This window comes from Rana temporaria, chromosome 2 (assembly GCF_905171775.1).
Source record: "Rana temporaria chromosome 2, aRanTem1.1, whole genome shotgun sequence".
In the NCBI taxonomy this organism is placed as follows: domain Eukaryota; kingdom Metazoa; phylum Chordata; class Amphibia; order Anura; family Ranidae; genus Rana; species Rana temporaria.
The window spans coordinates 80,797,134-80,817,575 of NC_053490.1; the positions used below are offsets into that span (position 1 = coordinate 80,797,134).

A 20,442-nucleotide genomic window follows, 5' to 3' on the forward strand; every position below is an offset into this window, starting at 1 on the left:
ACATACAGTGTCTATTATTCTGATAGCTGTATACAGAGGGAAGGTGTGATTTATAACTTGTAATTTGTAGTGTGTGAAGGCCACTAAAGTGAACTATCCAAAAATGTGCACAATGCCAATTTACTTTATTTGTATTGTATTATTCATTATAAGCACATCATATATTCTATATTTGTGTCCTTTCTCTTTCATTTTTCTGATGAAGCAATGCCATTCTGGTGTAATAACATGGTAGAGTAAATAATGTATTGCTGCAGCCACTTAACATTTTCGCATACATTTCTTGTTCTCTTTTTCACCCATCACCATAGCACACTACAAATGTATATACAATACAATAAAAATGCAGAATAAAACAAGAAACACAAGATACAGGTGCCCTGGACAGCACAGGTAAGAATTTAGTGGGAACAAGAAATGATACAAAAGTCATACAAAGGGGTTAGTTTACTAAAGGCAAGTAGCCTGTACACCTTTGCAAGTGCAGTTGCTACAGAACTTAGTAAATGAGGTAGAGCTTAAAGTGTTACTAAACCCAGGACTCTGCATTCACTATATCTGGTCTCCCACAGTACACAGAACATGGAAACACAATTATTTTAGTAAATATAAACTACCTTTTCTCATCAGCAGTATATAGCAGTCTTGTGACAACTATCAGTTCCTGGTTAAAGCTTGTAGGAGGAGTTTTCATACTGCACTGAGCTGTCCTATTATGATACAGGACTCCTGGCCCTCTGTCTGTACAGTGCTGATTGGTCCTGTGCTGATCACATGCACTCTCCAAAAGTAAAAAAATACAAACTCTAGCAATACACACCAAACTAAGCATGTGCAGCCTGACTTTAGTAACTCTGTCTTATTGTGACCTTTTTTGGAGTCAGTGGAAGAAGAGCAGGATCTGTGCATACAGGATTAAACAGATTTTTTTTACACAATGCGAAGGATAAACCCCTTAGGTTGCACAGTGAGTATAACAAGCATTCCTTACTGCATATGCAGACTGATTGTACTGTGGGTTTAGTAACACTTTAAATTTACATAGAATACTCAATCACCTGCATGGAAAAAAAAAAACAGTATTTTTTTCTTTCACATGACTGAAGGATGGAGGTCTGCAGAGCTCTCCCTCATTTACTAAGCTATGGAGCGACTGCACTTGCAAAGTGTACAGTCTATATATCACCCCTATATCTTGAGAGGAAGGACTAGCTACATAGGGCCAGATTCACGTAGACTAGCGGCGGCGCAACGTATCGTAGATACGTTACACCGCCGCAAGTTTTCATCGCAAGTGCCTGATTCACAAAGCACTTGCAATGAAAACCTACGCTGGCGGCCTCTGGCGTAAGCCCGCGTAATTTAAATGGGCGTGTGCCATTTAAATTAGGCGCGCTCCCGCACCGGACCTACTGCGCATGCTCCGTTTCGAAATTCCCGCCGTGCTTTGCGCGAAGTAACGTCATTTTTTCGAACGGCGACGTGCGTAGCGTACTTCTGTATTCCCGGACGTCTTAAGCAAACAACGTGAATTTAAAAATTTCGATGCTGGAACGACGGCCATACTTTATACAGCACATACGTGTGCTGTGTAAAGTTAGGGCACCCAAAACGACGACTAAATTTGCGACGGGAAACTAGACTAGCAGCGACGTAGCGAACGTGAAAAACCGTTGTGGATTGCCGTAACTCCTAATTTGCATACCCAACGCTGGTTTACGACGCAAACTCCCCCCAGTGGCGGCCGCGGTACTGCATCCTAGGATCCGACAGTGTAAAACAATTACACCTGTCGGATCTTAGGGCTATCTATGCGTAACTGATTCTATGAATCAGTCGCATAGATACTCTGAGAGATACGACAGAGTATCTGAGATACTCCGTCGTATCGTCGCTGTGAATCTGGCCCATAGTAATCAGCATATCTTGGAACACAGTTAAAGCATAAATAATGATTCAATGTGACAGATGTGCACAGTTACCGTCATATTTATTACATTTGGAAATCTGCAATGCATGTCAAACAACCAAATAATATTTCTGAACTAGAAACGTATTGTCCCTGAAAAAAGGGACAAATCTTTGAGCAGAAAGTAAAAGCACCAGCATTGTGTCTGCACACACCTCTTAGTTTGATACACACATATTGGTGCAGAAAAGTTAATATTGTCCCCTTTTTTAAGGACTGAGGGAAGGGTAATCCAACATTTAAAAAAATCAGATCAGATCGATCCCAGCACTCGCCACTTGCTTGGCGGCTCGGGGCTAATAATGCAGTCCTGCCACCGTGAGACTCTGGGCTTTACGGGATCACATTTGGGGCTTCAGCCACAGCTATCCACTCCCTCCCGATGCCCCTGGTTATTAGGTTCACATGTTCAATTGCTTAGTAACACAAATTGCTAACCAGCCAAACTCATCTCAGCAACTCAATGCATTTAGGCATCTAGACGTGGTGAAGAGGACTTGTTGAAGTTGAAACTGACCATCAGAATGGGAAAGAAAAGGGGATTTAAAAGAGACGTACGTTTTTTTTTTTTCCCTAGTCATACTTATATCGGTGGATGGAGCATCAGACTGATGCTGCATCCGTCCCCCGGCATCTCTGCACTGAGAACGAGCCACTGAACACCGCCGATGGCTCGGGTCTCACTCCTCCTCCCAGGCAGAGCGATGCTGACTGTCAGTCAGCACAGCTTTTTCTCTACTTCTCAGCTCTCGTGGGAGTGCTGAGCAGTGGAGGGGTGGGAAGAGGCTGTCTCAGCGGCTCGCTGAGGCTGGCATCAATCAGGGCAGCGCGTCATCACAACTTCCAAGTCTGGATCCGCCAGCTCCCCTGACTGATGGCAGTGACGTCAGCGGAGAACGGACTTCAGACCGTCACAGGAGTGCAAAACGAATTGCACACCTGTGACCCAGAGGAGAAGCCCAGCCTAAAAAGCTCAGGCTGGACTTCTCCTTTTAAGTTACTTAGAATGTGGCATGGTTGTGGATACCAGACGGGCTGGTCTGAGTATTTCAAAAACTGCTTATCTACTGGGATTGTCACGCACAACCATCTCTAGGGTTTATAGAGAATGTGGACAAAAATGCCTTGCTGAGGTGGGAGGAGAATGGGCAGACTGGTTTGAGATAATAGAAAGGCAACAGTAACTCATATAACCACTCGTTACAACCAAGGTATGCAGAATACTATCTCTGAATGCACAACACATCGAACCCTGAAGAAGACTAGGGCTACAGCAGCGGAAGACCTGCGACATTCAGATGGTAGGGTCAGAATTTGCTGTAAACAACATCAAAGCATAAATCTATCCTGCCTTGTATGAAAGCTTCACGCTGATGGTGGTGCTGTAATGGTGTGAGGAATATTTTCTTGGCAAACTTTGGGCCCATGAGTACCAATTGAGCATCGGAAGGTCTACCCCCCTTCATGACCAGGCCATTTTTTGCAATACGGCACTGCGTTACTTGTACCCAAATACAATTTATGTTTTTTTTTTACTTACAAATAGAGCTTTCTTTTGGTGGTATTTCGTCACCTCTGCTGTTTTTATTTTTTGCACTATAAACGATTTTGAACAAAAACTATAATTTTTACTGTATTTTCTGCTATAAAACACATCCAATAAAAAAATTTTAAAAAATCGAATTTCTTCATCAAAATGTATTCTGCTACATGGTTAACAAAAATCACAATAAGCGTATATTGATTGGTTTGCGCAAAAGTTATAGCATCTACAAACTATGGTATAGATTTATAGAATTTTTATACATTTTTTACTAAAAATGGCAGCGATCGGTGACTGCGATATTGCAGCGGAAAATCAGATACCTAACTGACACTTCTGACACTTTTTTGGGAACACTAATAGTGACACTAATACAGTGATCAGTGCTAAAAATATGCACTGTACTATTGATACTGGCAGGGAAGGGGTTAACATTTAGACCCCTTTCACACTGAGGTGCTTGAAAACTACCTATAAAATTCCAGGCACTTTTGTGGTGCCTTTGAGGCGTCAGCGGTGCGCTTTTTTTGAAGGTCACGTGTTTCAAAAGAATCATCTTGAGGTGCTTTTCGTGTGCTTTTTAATGTGCTTTTGAGGGGCATCCCATTAATTTCAATGAAGAAGGGTGTATTTGAGATGCTTTTTTTATAGCTCCAAAGATGCTGCTTGGAGGAGTTTCTTCACCTCCCCGTCAGCATGCCCCAGTGTGAAAGCATTCATTTATTTTAAGGAAAATAGATTTTCGTGAGTTTTTCAGGTGCTTTTTTTTTTTTGTGCAAAAGCACTTGAAAAGCGCCTCAGTGTGAAAGGGGTCTTAGGGCAATCAAGGGGTTAAATGTGTTAATGTGTACTGTGTGTGCTGCTTTTACTAAGCAATGTGCTATTTTTTTACTTCCCGCTTTGCAGGAAGAAAAAAACAGAACATTGCTCCTGTCAGAAGAGAGCCCTGTGTTTATTTACCTACAGTGGGTTGTCATCCATAATGTCCAGAGCCGATCGTCCAGGGACCAACCAGCAGCCAGCAGCGAATTGCAGCACATCTGGAGTAGCAGGGTGCTCTCTACCCCAGCGCGCTGATCACATACTAGGTACGTGATCTGGTGCATAGTGGCCGTATATCTGCGGTGGTCGGTCGTTAAGCGGATAAACGTCACGGCCTACCTCAGTATTGTTGCTGACCATGTCCATCCCTTTATGACTACAGTGTACCCATCTTCCGATGACTATTTCCAGCAGGATAACACACCATGTCACAAAGCTTAAATCATCTCACCACTGGTTTCTTGAACATGACAACGAGATCACTGTACTCCAATGGCTTCCACAGTCACCAGATCTCAATTCATTAGAGCACCTTTGGAACGTGGTGGAACAGGAGATTCTCATAAATGCGCAGCTGACAAATCTGCAGCAACTGTGTGAAGTTATCATGTCAATAAGGACTAAAATCTCTGAGGAATGTTTCCAACACCTTGTTTCATATATGCCACAAAGAATTAGGGCAATTCTGAAGGTAAAAGGGGTCCAATACGGTACTAGCAAGCTGTACCTAATAAAGTAGCTGGTGAGTGCATTTCTAAGGGTGTGGTTCTTAAACAACAATTTCAGCATTCCGGGTGTGTTTATGTGCATTTACATGCAGTTTTAATGTGTTTGTAATGTGTTTCCATGGGGTTTTTCCCTATTATTTTATGTTTTTTTTTACCACTTGCAACTATGTGCATTTCGGTGTGTTTACACTCATGTTCCTAGTACTCATTTACCAAAAAAAATGTAGTCTAAAAAAATGACAGCAGGCAGTTTTTGACAGTTTCTTTATTTAAAAAAATTAAATAAATTGTCCCAGGTGCAGATCCATCATCAATCACGTTGCCCGCCACCACCACCTACCTGAAAAAAACATTGGCTGACGAAGCCTCCTGCCATCTGATAGCTCTTAGATAACTAAGGGGCAAGACCATCTGGTGACTTCATCGGGTAGCTCTTCCCTTTAGTTATTCAAGAGCTGTCAAATAGCAGAAGGTTTTTTTCCCCTCTCTTTCTGAGTCGGAGATGACAGCGATCATCGTGATTGACGATTAATCTACACTGGGGTCGGCTTTTTTATTTATTTTTTTAATAAAGGAATTGACAAAAACTTGTGTTTTCATTTACTTTTTACACTTTTTTGGTGAATGAGTAGGGGGTACTTTCTACCCCTACTTATTCACATAAGGGGGGGGGAGGATCTGGGGGCCCCCCTTGTTATAGGAGGCTACCAGATTTCAATAAGCCCCCCAACCACTGGCCAGGGTTGCGGGGAGAGGGTCCTGTCCCCATGAACATGAGAGAGAGACTTGTAAAGCGCAACACATGCAAACTGAATCGCCTCTGGGCGCTGTATCCATTTCATGGGTAAGGAACCCCTTGACCTCAGAAGAGATGGGTTTTAATCTTTCTCCTGAAGGCCAAGTGGTGCGACTCCAGTCGGATGGTGGTTGGTAGTGCATTCCACAGGCGAGGTCCCTGGACTGCAAATCTTCGATCTCCTTTGGACTTGTATCTGGCTTTGGGTATCTGGAGAAGGTTTCGATTGGTGGATCGCAGAATGCGATTGGGGTTATGGGCTTTTATTTTTTTGCATAGATATTGGGGGCGTTGCCTTGAATACACTTATGTATTAGGCATAGTGCCTTGAAAGTGATTCTGTCTTTTACTGGCAACCAATGAAGGGATCTCAGTGAAGGTGAGATTAATTCCCATGGTTTTTTCCCAGTCACTAGTCGAGCGGCCGTATTTTGAACGACTTGCAGACGAGTGATTTGGTATTTGGGGAGTCCTAGATAGAGGGCATTTGCGTAGTCGAGTCTGGAATTGATGATTGTTCCCACCACAACTGCAATGTCCTCTTTCGGGATAAAGGGCGTGAGTCTGCGTAGTAGGCGCAGCAGATGGTGGGATCCGCTGACTACTGACCCTATTTGTGCATCCATTGTCATGTAGGTATCGAAAATTACTTAGAGACTTTTGACTTTGGTGCTAGGGGTGATAGTTTTACCCAGAATGGGTGGGGGAGTCCATGTTGATGCGGGTAGATTTTTCCGGTTAGCGTGAAACAGTAGAAGTTCTGTTTTCGAACCATTGAGTTTAAGATAACTGTTTGTCATCCAGTTATCTATAATGCCGCATACAGACGGTCGTTTTTTGTGATGAAAAAAAATTACGTTTTTGAAAACGTCATTTAAAATGATAGTGTGTGGGGAAAATGTCGTTTTATGTCTTCAGAAAAACGACCAAAAAAAAATTCGAACATGCTCGAATTTTTTGTGTCGTTTTTCAAAATGTCATTTTTTGTGTCAATGAAAATGATAGTGTGTGGGCAAAACAACGTTTTTAAACCCGCACATGCCCAGAAGCAAGTTTTGAGACGGGAGGTAAAACTACCATTCATAATGGAGTAAGCACATTCATCACGCTGTAACAGACAAAAAAGCACAAATCATCTTTTACTAACAAGTAACCAGCTAAAAGCAGCCTCAAGGCGAATAGAACTTCCCCTTTAGAGTGCCGTCACTTTGTTCATCATTTTTCAAAATGATGGTGTGTATGCTACATCGTTTTTGAAAATGAAGTTTCAAAAATGTCGTTTTTTTTCATCACTTCAAACGTCATTTTTTTTTTATCACAAAAAACGACCGTCTGTATGCGGCATTAGAGTGAGGCATTTCTCTATTCCAAGAGAATGATCCTTTTTGTTGCAGATGCGGAAATACAGTTGTGTGTCGTCTGCATAGGAGTGGTAAAGTAACTTCTGGTTACTGATGATTTCAAAGAGAGGGCGAAGATAGATATTAAACAATACGGGTGATAAGGGAGATCCCTGAGGGACTCCGCATGACACCGTACGTTTTTCAGAAGTGAAAGACCCCAGTTTCACTATTTGTGATCGGTTTTCCAAAAAGGAGGAGAACCAGGGTAAAACACCTTCAGCGACTCCGGCTACTTCAGCTAGCCTAGCCAATAGTAGGCCGTGGTCTACAGTGTCAAAAGCCGCGCTTAGGTCCAGCAGTATCAGGAGACAAGATTCTCCTTCGTCTGCGGCCTCTAGAGCGTCATCCCATATTTTGAGCAGCGCCGTTTCTGTTCCGTGACCTGGACGGAAGCCTGATCGAAACGGATCGAGTAATTTATGGGTGTCTAAATGCAGTTGCAGCTGTTGTACAACTACTTTCTCCATTACCTTGGAGAAGACATTTAGAGCTGTTATGGGCCTCCGGTTGTTTGGGTCTTTGGGGTCGAGGGTAGTTTTTTTTAGAATTGGTTTTATTGTACCTTGTTTTAGCAAGGTGGGCACCATGCCCTCCTTGAATGATTGGTTAATGAGCTGCGTGATAGCTGGTGCCAGTATATCGGCACTTTCTTTCAGCAGTTTAGTGGGGATGATATCATTGGGTGCTGTGCTATTACGCAGAGTCCCGATGATGTTTTTAGTGGCATCGATGGAAATGGGTTTTAGAGTGAATTTTGGTGATTGCGGCGGATTTATGTGGGTATTGGGTTTGTGATTTGGGGGGGAGTTGGTGACGGTTCCATTTTGCTGAATACTTTCACTGATTTTTTCAATTTTATTAATGAAATAATCCGATAATTCGTTGCAAAATTCTTGTGAATCAGATTCGGGGGCCTCTAAACAAGGCCCCCAAAGGACAAAGTACTTTGGGGAGCTCGCTCGTGCCCCCATTTCCTGACCTGCCAGGCCACATGCTTGAATAAGGATCTGGTGTGGATTTTAGGGGTGGGGGTATTTAAAAAAAAATGGGCATGGGGTTCCCCTTAGGATGCATACCAGACCTAAAAAGCCTGGTACAGATGGGGGAGATCCCATACTGTTTTTTATCTTTCATTATCGGCATTATTTTGTTTACATTCAGCTGGCAGTGGGGAAACCCGCTGAGAGCTGATGAGTCATCGGTTGTTAAAGATGCAGCGGCCAGCTGCCCAGCCCGCTCTTTAACAACCAGCTATTCTTCACACAGAATGGTCGATACATTTTTGACCGATTTAAATTGTTCTGAAAATTTGGAATAGAAAATAAAGAAACCAAACGAAACCAAACAATTTTTTCTGTTCTGCATATGTCTAATGACTTTGTAGAGCACAATCAGAATGATCACACTGGTCAAAGCTCAAGTCATAACAAAGTCACACTCATCCAAAGTCGCATCAAAATTGCATAAAGTCGCAGGGTAAAGGTAAAGTTGCAATGGAAAGTAGGTAAGTACTTTTAAGTGTGAATGGACTCTGAGATGACTAGGGGCAGAAGCTGTAGGAATAGGAAAATGTAGGCTTTTTCTTTTGGTGTAAGAGAACTTTTCCCCCATTGACTTTATTGATGAATCTATCAAGGGATTACCCAAAAAGATGTTCACCAACAACAGGCGTGCATATATAATTTGCTTCTTACAAGCAGGTTCAGCAGACAAAGCTTTGAACCTCAACATCCTGCATATATGCACAGAGATAAGAGACACTCCAGAGTACATTTTCTAGAGCATTAACACACACCAATAAGGCAAAGAGCATCTGCTGCAATTGTTCTAAGAGAACTGGGTCATCAAAGACAGACTTATGGTGTCTATTTAATTTGCCTTGTCCAGGATAAGTCTGACAAATAGACATTGCAGCCAATTCTGATTGCAAAGCATAACCTGCAAAGGAGGCTTTTAAGAGGACTTTAAAACTTCCACAACAGATGGAACATCCTCATTGGGAACTGTAAAGTGTTTATTGAGGACTAAGTAGCAGTATCTACTACTGGAAAACCCAATTTATTCCTATAAGTAAAATGTCAGCAAAAAGTTTAGGATTGAATAGCTTATCAAGATAGGCCAATCCTCAAGTAGTGCACATTTAATATGTGCGTGGATGGGAAAAGTATTTTTTGATTTTGTCAGCCTCTTAGTGCCCAGTTCCCATAGTGACTTGTTTTGTCTGTAAAGAATCAAGTACTGCTAGGCAGTATGCACAGTGTCAGTGCGTCTACAGTGGAACGCTTTTGTCGAGAAGCCATAGTTTATGGTTTATAAAAATCAGGCATTGGAAAATCCTCTGCCGCTTCCACTACAATATCTGTGTCGCCTCCCCATCACTTGTCTCCTTTTCATTCTCAAACAGGTTTGGAAATTTCAACTCTGATTCAATTAGTCAGAAGGGAGAGAAAAAGTGTAGCCTTCTTTGGCCCCTGAAAACTGAAGGTTCTAGGAGTGCTGAAAGAAGGACTTCAGCCCCATACACACTATCAGTTTTCCTGCTGGTTTTCTCTTCAGGTTTACCAAAACCATGTAGTACAAGGGCCTGCCTGATTGCATTCAAATTGAAACGCTTAAGGTTTGACCTCATATTAGATGGTTTTGGTAAACCTGAAGAGAAAACCATCAGGAAAACTGATAGTGTGTATGGGGCTTCAGACATAGCTGCACAGACTTCTGCTTTTGTCAAGCTGCATTGTGTGCAAGGCTTTTTTACTCAGAGAATAGGTACATGAACCCACCCTCCCCAGTCAACTCCCGCCCCCGAACCCACTCCCTCCCACCCCCAATGCCACTGATCCTCCTAGTAGAGAAGTAAAGTGCGTTTGTTAAAATCCTTTGCAATGTACATAGATCAACCAGAGGTGATGGTTTTGTTTTCTCAACAAAAGTGACGTTAATCTTTAGACATTATTGGATGGCTACATCTAAGAGTTCTCTCTCCCCCAGCACTTAACTTTAAAGGTCATTAAAGTGAGTGGTAACTGGGTCCTTGCACACAAGGAATCACTTCAAAGTCTACTATGAGACCCAAAAACTTGCATGCAGTGACAAATGGACAACCACCTGTGAGCACATAGTAGGTGAACACCTTGGATGGATTGTGTCCAAGATCAGATCCAGGTATTCCAAGTGAAAAGACAGAACCTGTGAGGGCTTCTTAGGATTTAATATCCACCCAAACACCTCTATATTTCAAATGGTAATGGATAGATTTGACCCCAGCACCAAATAACAATCTGCTTGCAATAGAAGCACCGCCACAATTGTTATCTCTCTCAATCTCAAGGTGGCTAAAACTGGCACCAATATCTTAGTTAATACATGAGGAGTCATGGCTAGGCTGCAAAATGATAATGTTCCTCTCAGAAAGTCTCCCAGATACAGGGACAACACTACTGAACACTACCAAACAGACTAACTCCATCTTGAACTTTATGATTTTGTCAAAAAACTTTTAACACTTTGAGATCCAAGGATGGTCATGTGTAGGGCACTGTGTAGAGATTCAATAGAATTCTTGGATCAGTTCCCCCGGAATAGAAGACCTTCATTGGCTACACATACAATCAATGACTGCTGGGGGAGGAAGGCGCAGGTTAAAGAAACCTCTGCAGAGGAGGTGTGTGCCAATTCAAGAACTCTTTGGTTGGAACACATGGGTCAACAAATGGCTCATAAATACTAGAAATTAACCCCCCCCACCCTGATGGTAACCCCTTTAGGCAGTAGAGAACTTAGAGACAGCCTAGAAACCAATTATCCTGACTCCACATTGCAAATGCCTTTGAGCCCTGTACCAGCTGCCATGTCAAATCCACTGTTAGTCTGCTAGACCATTCTGTAACATTTCCCCCCACTCTGCTAAGGTGTGTAAAATGATGCTAAAATGGGATGTAGTAAGGATCCATCATCACATATATTTAGTAAAAGCTTTCACCTTGTCTGTACAATAATTTAGTGAAGGGATATCCTCCACCAGAATAACCATGGCCCTCTTTAATTCGAGAAGCTGGAGGACCCACAGGTGGACACACCTACTTTTTAGTAAACTCATTCCTTAAAGGGTAATGCACCAATAAAATAAATAATAATAAAAAGAAAACAATTTAAGGCTGTGACAGATGATTTTGTTGGCTAGTTATGCGTGTTCCCCTCCAACTTCTGGAGGAACCCCTGATAAAAGGCTGATTCAAGGATGTGCTGCATGAGACAAGTCCTAAATACAAAAAGGATTGGTAATAACAAAGGAAGATGACAGCAATGGATACGTTGTACATCTCTTTGTAGTATAAAGGGGAACAAGAATCATATAACAGGTCACTAAATGTCTTCCAACTGAAGGAAAAGCATTCTTAACTGGGAGCACAAATGCCCTGTATTGCCAGAAATGATAAAAAAGCAAGCAGGCTATATGAGGCATTAATGTAGTTCATTTATAACATTTCACAAAAATAACACACTTGCTAAGACAGAGTACCGAAACTGATAATGTGTAAGGCCCCTTTCACATTGAGGCATTTTTCATGCCGTACAGCCCTAAAAATTAGCGCTGCTATACTGCATGAAAAATCATGCCCTGTAGTGTTCAATGTGAAAGCCCGAAGGCTTTCACACTAAAGCGGTGCGCTAGCAGGAGCTCTCCAAAAGTCCTGCTAGCCGCATCTTTACTGCTGTATAGGAGCGGAAAATAGCGCGGCTATACCGTCACCGCGGCTCCACGCCTCAATGTGAAAGAGGTCTAAATGCAATATTTCATAGCAATCAATGAGGTAGCTAGTCACTGCACTCAGATCAGTAAAACAAGAGGTTTGACTGGCCTATATGAGTTACAGTATTTCTAAAAGCATAACATTTGTGTGTACATATAAACAAAAACAAAAAATACAAACTTTATTTTTTATTTATTTTTGAAATGCTAAACCTCAAACAGTTACAGGTAAATGTATTTTTTTTTTTAGTAAAGTAGAGGAAGGCCATTTCTGGTGAAAACATTGCCAGTTAAACAGGAAGTAAGGGGGGAATAAGTAAAATCTGACAAGGGTTGTATGCATTCCTCACTCTATCCAAAAGAAAATGTAGAATATACCCTTAACCACCCAAAGCAGCTTTTAGAAGATCAAGGTGTTCAAGCTTTATTATGGATACAAGAGACCAACAAAGAAGGTATAATTGTCTTTTCTATTTCATGCATCAAAACTGTTTTCGTTTTGTTTTGTTTTTTTAGGAATCCTGATTCTAATTGACCTGACAATGTTTCACACTGGAAAATGACGACCTCTTTATCATTTATCCTTTAAACCTAACATTTCTTATAAGATAAAAAAAAAAAAATACATGCATAAAAAACTAATAGACCTCAGTATATTTATGACTTTAATACATTTTTTCATTTTTTACATTGTTACACTCAATCAGTTTAAAGCTATTTAAATTGGCAAATATCCACAGAACATAAAATTCAGTAAAAAATAAATTCAGCACCATGGACAGCTAAGAGGACTGGTATTTCTTTTTTAGCTTTTAATGTCATGGGTGCTTGCTCAATTCATTCATTCAAATGTCACTTTTACTAAGCTATGTGTATAGGAATAAATATGACTGACATTTATGTGTGTATATATACACGGTATAAACAAGAAATCCACTGACACATAACCCTACAAAAGGTCCAGTCTCTAATGTACTGCCATCTTCTTTTCAGCAGCAAAACAAAAATGAACGTTACTGCCCTTTATGGTGCCAAAACTAACATTTCAGTTTAATGGTAAATGCTAGAGTTTTAATGCGCAAACCAATCCACATATTGCAATCTTTTTTTACCAGCAATATGTAGAAGAATATATATTGGCCTAAACTGATGAAGACATGTTTTTTTTAAAAACATTTTTGAAGATATTTATTATAGCAAAAAGTAAACAATATTGTTCTTTTTTTTTTTTTTCAAAATTGTCGCTATTTTTGTTTATAGCACAAAAAATAAAAACCGCAGAGGTGATCAAATATCACCAATAGAAAGCTCTATTTGTGGGAAAGGGTGCAAATTTTGATTAGGTACAGAGTCGCAGGACCACACAATTGTCAGTTAAAGCAACGCAGTGCCAAATTGTAAAAAGTGCTCTGGTCAGGAAGGGGGTAAAATCTTCCGGGGGTGAATTGGCTAAATAAGGACATGTGTGTTCCAGTGCATTTTTGGTGTGTTGGAACGCACTGGAACAGCAAGCACTGGTGTGAACTATGCCATTGAAAACCATATAAACTTGGGTTCCATGTGTTTTTGATACAAACTGCATGTGGTGTGAACTGGCCCACAAAGAGCTCAAAGGCAAACAGCTGCTGCTGTGCACCCTACTTAGAAAACATAATTTTCTTGCAAGCCTGTGTCATTGTGTAACTTAAAAAAATATATAAAGAAAAAGTAAAAGGAACGGATATAAAAAAGTTTATTTTAAATGTAAACAAATAAAAAAAATATTTAATTTTAAAATCATGTGTATCCAAACTCTTAAAAAATGAAAAACCAACAGTCTAGTGGTTTCTAAACTATAACAAGTAAACACATTTTACACCTAGATGAAATATCTGGCACAACAGAAACTCTGCAGATTCTTTCAATCTTTTAGTAGCTGATCAGAGAACAAAGAAAACAAGATACTGCTTACATTTCATGGGTGGAGTGTACAGTGAAATACGGATGAAGCACTCAAAAAGGTTAAAAAGAAAGAAATGAATATTGCCACATACCTGATTAGTGTATCGTCATCTACAATCACAAGCCAGTGTGTGTGTGACATATTAGACTTTAAAAACTTTTCCAAAATAGCAAACGTTTTCCCACAGTGTCCTAAAGTAACAGATCACAATGTTATAACTACAAATGCAACTTACATGTACTGTCAAAAATATTGTTCTAAAAAACAAATATTCATAATGCGATGCCCTACTAAGCACACAAAATGAAGACACAGCATGATAAAAATAAAAAAAAGGGTCACACAGATTTTTATTCCTTCACTACTTCTGGTTTAATAAGCGATTTTGAGACATTTACAATCATACAGGATTTTTTCTCTCACAGTATATTCATGTATCTTACAATAGAAATCACAAAATGCAAAAGTATTGTTGACCACACTCATAGATAAGCAAACAGGGCATTATACTGTATTGAACAGACACTCCCTTCATAATTGTAAATCGCAACTGTAGTTTGCAAGTCTCTCCTAAACCTCATGAGTCTTATTAACTAGGAGAAGAAAAGATAAGACCAGTCAATAAGCTTCTTAAAAACAGACCTATGCTCAAACCCTAAAGCTATGCTGAAAGTCTTGATGGATCACATACAGTATATAAATAGTATTAAGAGGCCCACATACTTTTGCTTGAAAATGCTGCTATAGCATGCCATAAAAATCCTAGGCACTTGGACATATTCTCTACTTAATGGAATGGGAGAATCATGACTTGTATTTTGCTGAGCCTACCTTTCAACAGAGATTACATGATCAAATGCCTTCAGCATAAAGTAATTCAGCCTTTCTGGTATTCTTTATTCAACAATTCCAGCAAGACTGTTTACAAAGCTTTATGTTAAAGCGTTATTAAACCCACAACAGTAAAACCAGTCTGTATATGCAGTAAAGCATCCTTGTTATACTCATTGTGAATCCTAAGGGGTTAATTATGTGCAATGTGTAAAAGGGTGTTAGATCCCATCTTCTCTGATCTTCCCTTTCTTCCACTGTCCCCAATACATCTGCTGATAGTACAGATCCTTTGGAATCACTCTATACATGCTCAGTTTAGTGTGTATTACTAAAGAGTTTTTTTTTTTATATGCACAAAGACAATCAGTACTGTCCAGACAGAGGGTCAGGGGTCCTGCAGCCTCACAGGACAGTCAGAGGAGAATGGAAACTCCTCCTACAAGCTTTAACCGGACATGGGTAGAAGTCCCATGACTGCTCTAGCTGCTGACGAGAAAATGTATTTAGCAGTAAATATTTACTAAAATAATTGCATTTCCATGTTCTGTGTATTGTGTAAAACCAGTTAAAGTGAATGCAGAGTCCTGGGTTTAGTAACACTTTAATATTTATATTTCAACTGAAAACACAGTTTCAGCAGAGGTAGTGAGTCAGTCATTAGTTAAGAGAAATTTAAAGTGTTTGTTAACCCCCCCTCCCCAAAAAAAAAAGTTCCCGTTTCTTTAAAGCAATATATACAGCACAGTGCTTGTGCTGTGTAATTTGGCCCCCTGTATCACCTGAAATACCTGACTGATTCTGCCAGTTTCTGCCCTCCACTCTGTACACTGACCACAATATATCAGGGCTGCTGAGCCCTGACACCGTAGTCAGCATAAGTGCCTCCGTCCGCCACAGCCCTGCTCTGTGTCCGCTCCTCAATCCTCTCCCCCCTTTCCCTCTCTGACTGTCTGCTCCATGTCCGCGCTGCCCCCTCCCGTCCTGCTTCTCAAAAAAGGGTTAATATTACACTATCCTCTTTGTTGATTCATCTAATGTCCCCCTGTGACTGTGCTTTATTAAAAAAGCAGCTAAATACCTTGTTTACTAAGTGCAGATCGGCGATCAAGTGACATGCTGACTGTCTCTTCTCTCACATTACAGCTGCAACGGGCGAGGCCGCCTCTCTGCTTCACCTCTCCTGAATGACGTCAACGGAGGAACCTCAGCCCCGCCCGCTGCATCTGTTAGGCCGAGAGAAGAGAGGGGCGGCATGTCACATGATCACCGATCTGCACTCTGTAAACAGGTATATATAGCTGCATTTTTAACCGCTTCTGCCCTGGACCATTTCGCTGGCTAAAGACCAGGCCACTTTTTGTGATTCAGCACTGTGGCGTTTTAACTGACAATTGCGCGGTCAGCTGCGTGGCTCTCAAACAAAATTTACGTCCTTTTTTTCCCACAAATAGAGCTTTCTTTTGGTGGTATTTGATCACCTCTGCGATTTTTTCTTTTTGCGCTATAAACAAAAATAGAGCCCCAATTTTGAAATAAATTCAATATTTTTTACTTTTTGCTCAGTTTAGGCTGATATGTATTCTTCTACATATTTTTGGTAAAAAATAAATAAATCGCAATAAGCGTTTATTGATTGGTTTGCGCAAAAGTTATAGCAGCTACAAAATAGGGGATAGTTTTAAGCCATTTTAATCAATATTACATTTTTTACTAGTAATGGCGACTATCTGTGATTTTTATTGTGACTGCGACTTTATGGCGGTCACATCGGACACTTTTGACACATTTTTGGGGCCATTGTCATTTTTACAGCGATCAGCGCTATAAAAATGCACTTACACTGGCAGTGAAGGAGTTAACCACTAGGTGGCGCTGGAGGGGTTAAGTCAGTACTAGGGAGTGATTCTTAATGTTAGATGGCGTGGCTACGAGTGACACATCACTGATGACCGTTCCCGACCACAGGGGACAGCCACCAGTGACACGTCACTAGGCAAAATAGGGTAATGCCTTGTTTACAAAGGCATCCCCCTGTTCTGCCTTTGCTGACCGCAATCACGGGCCGCCCGGGAACATCGAGTTCCTGGGACCTGTGAGCACCCGCTTGGCGCCAAATTTAAAGGGACGTACAGGTACGCCCATTTGCCTGCCCGTGCCATTGTGTCGACGTATATCTACGTGCGGCGGTCGGCAAGTGGTTAATAAAGCACAGTCACAGGGGGACATTAGATGAATCAACAATTAGGATAATGTAAAGTTAACCATGTGGGTTAACAAACACTTTAAACATTCTTTGGACAAACATAGATAAACATTTAGAGAGAAAAAAGTTCAAATAAATGTAAAAAGGGGGTATACTTGATGGAACACGTGGTCTTCTATGTCTCTGCCTCACTGCCAAACTCAATTCTAGTATTACTGGCCAGAACACCACTCTATCCTTATGATCCGGAGGAGAAATTAGTTATTCATAATTCTCTCATGAGTGAAACTTTTGTATAGGCTTTTCTTTTTAAAGCAGTAAAAGAGTGAAAGGCAATTATAGGTGTCCATGTGTCCTAATTTGAGCAATACTGAATGAGCTGGCATGTGACTTGCTGGTCATATTATTCATTTCAAGATGAAAATGTTTAGTTGGTGAAAGGTCTGGACTGCAGGTCAAGCAACTAGAACTGGTCAACAAGCACTAGTAATATCTCATATAAAATAGGCCCAGGAAGCTGACGTTCCTTTTATAAAGGGTTTGGGGGCGAGATAAATACACAGTTTTAACGCATGTTGGGATATTGGAATGACTCATTAGAAAGCATGAGGCACTTGAAAACACTATTTTGGGGGGATTCCATTTGTAGAGTATGTGGCAACATACAGGGCCAAATCCTCAAAAGAGATACGACAGAGTAACTGCTGTTACGCCGTCGTATCCCTGGTCCTAACTATGGAACTGATCCACAGAATCAGTTTTCCATAGTTAGGGAGAAGATCCGGCATGTGTAATTGAATTACACTGTCGGATCTTAAGGATGCAATTCTAGGCCGGCCGCTAGGTGGCGAGGCCATTGCGGCCGGCCTAGAATATGCAAATGAACACTTACGGCGATCCACGAACGTTCCGACGGGCCCGTCGCGCTAATTCTACGTCGTTTATGTCGAGTTACGCCGCGTAAAATTAGGGCTCAGCCCTAGCTCTCTTAAGCCATGTTAAGTATGGCCGTCGTTCGAAATTGAAATTCTTCGTCGTTTGCGTAAGACGTTCGTGAATGGCGCTGGAAGCCATTTACGTTAACGTCTAAGCAAATGACGTCGGAGCGACGTCAGTTAGCGCAATGCACGTCGGGTAAGTTACCCGACGGAGCATGCGCAGTACGTCCGGCGCGGGAGCCGGCCTAATTTAAATGGGAATCGCCCATTTGTATTAGGAACGCCTTGCGCCGGACGGAGTTAAGTTACAGCGCCGCAAATTTCCAGGTAAGTGCTTTGTGGATCGGCACCTAACTTGGGAGATTTGCGGCAGTGTAACTTAACTCTGAAAAGTTAAGTTGCGCTCGGCGGCTGTGGATCAGGCCCACAGTTCTTACACTGTGGAATGCTGTTTGCTGAAGTGAGATAAGAAAAGAAAGCACGCTGCTGCTTTCTTCTGGCAGCTTTAATGTTGGCGAGTGCATTTTAGTTCTACTGCTAATTTATGGTGGAGAGGATTTCCATTAGCTGGTGAAAGACACTTTCTTTGCAGTGATATTTATTACATATTTTGCATTGGACTTTATTCACACCGATTTATTTTTTATTATCATTTGAATATTGTGGATGCTTTTTGCACAGTATGAATTCTGTGTTGTTACATGGTTTAAACACAAGGGGCCAGATTCACATAGAATTGCGGCGGCGTAACGTATCGCATTTACGTTAACCGCCGCAAGTTTTACGGGCAAGTGCTTTATTCACAAAGCACTTGCCTGTAAACTTGCGGCGGCGTGTATCATTTAAATTAGGCGCGTTCCCGCGCCGAACGTACTGCGCATGCTCCGTTTTGAAATTTACCGCCGTGCTTTGCGCGAAATGACGTCGCACCAACGTAATCTTTTGAACAGCGACGTGCGTTACGTCCTTTCCTATTCAAAAAAATAAAAATTTGACGCGGGAACGACGGCCATACTTTAACATGGCAAGTCTAAATATAAGCCACGAAATAGCAGCTGTAACTTTACGGCGGGAAAAGCCGACTAGCGACGACGTAAGAGAATGAGACGACCGCGCGTACCTTCGTGGATCGCCGTAAACAGCTAATTAGCATACCCGACGCGGAAAATTACGCAAACTCCACCCAGCGGGCGCCAAAGTATTACACCTACGATCCGAAGGCGTACGAAGCGGTACGCCTGTCGGATCGAAGCCAGAAGCCGTCGTATCTTGGTTTGAGAATTCAAACTAAAGATACGACGCGGCAAATTTGAAAGTACGCCGGAGTATCAGCAGATACTCCGGCGTACTTTTTCTGTGAATCTGGCCCAAGGACCGGAAGGATTTACCCCCTTAATGACCAGGCCATTTTTTCCGATACAGCACTGCGTCGCTATAACTGACAATTGCACCCAAAACAAAATTGATGTCCTTTTTTTTTCTCACAAATAGAGCTTTCTTTTGGTAGTATTTGATCAACTCTGGGGTTTTTATTTTTTGTGCTATAAACAAAAAAATATTGACTAATTTCTTCATCAGTTTAGGCCAAAATGTATTCCTATTATATTTTTGGTAAAAAAAAAAATCCCAATAAGCACATATTGATTGGTTTGCGTAAAAGTTATAGGGCCAGATCCACAAAAACGGGCGTATATTTAGGCGGGGTAGCGCATCTCATATGCGCTACGCCGTAAATCAGAGTGGCTCCTAGGGTATCCACAAAGAACTAGCTCCCATATGCGGGCCGGCGTAACGTAAATCTGCCGACGTAAGCCCGCGTAATTCAAAGCAGGCTTGGAGTGGGCGTGTTGTATGGTAATCTGGTATGACCCCACGTAATTGACGCTTTTCACGAACGGCGCATACGCCTTCCATGGACGTATCCCAGTGCGCATTCGCGAAATCACGTCGCAAATAGTCAATGCTTTCGACGTGAACGTAACTTATGCAAAGCCCTATTCGCAAACGATTTAGGCAAAAAACTGAAAATTTGACGCTGTCCCGACGTCCATACCTAACATTGCGTACACCTCAGAGGCTGGGGTAATGTTACCCCGAAAAAAGCCTTACGTAAACGACGTAAAAAAATGCGCCCGGCGGACGTACGTTTGAGAATCGGCGTATCTAGCTAATTTGCATACTCTACGCGGAAATCAACGGAATCGCCACCTAGCGGCCAGCGTAAATATGCACCTAAGATCCGACGGCATACTAAGACGTACGTCAGTCATATCTAGCCCACATTCAGGCGTATCTTGTTTTGTGGATACAAAACAAAGATACGACGGCGCATCGTAGAACTTACGCGGCGTATCAATAGATACGCCGCCGTGAGTTCTTTGTGGATATGGCCCATAGTGTCTACAAAATAGGGGATAGATTCATGACATTTTTATTATTTATTTACTTACTAGTAATGGTGGTGATCAGCGATTATTAGCAGGACTGTGTCATTGCGGCAGACAGATTTAAACA

At 41.5% G+C, this 20,442-nt stretch overlaps 1 protein-coding gene across 2 annotated transcripts in view; it reads right to left on the reverse strand.

The window, feature by feature from the left end:
- Positions 1-20,442, reverse strand: part of B3GLCT (beta 3-glucosyltransferase) — a 604,827-nt gene that overhangs the window by 24,387 nt on the left and 559,998 nt on the right. For both annotated transcript variants that reach the window (XM_040340455.1, XM_040340454.1), the window contains one exon: positions 14,045-14,144. In XM_040340455.1, the coding sequence (XP_040196389.1) occupies positions 14,045-14,144 (100 nt within the window). The remainder of the gene's footprint in view (positions 1-14,044; positions 14,145-20,442) is intronic.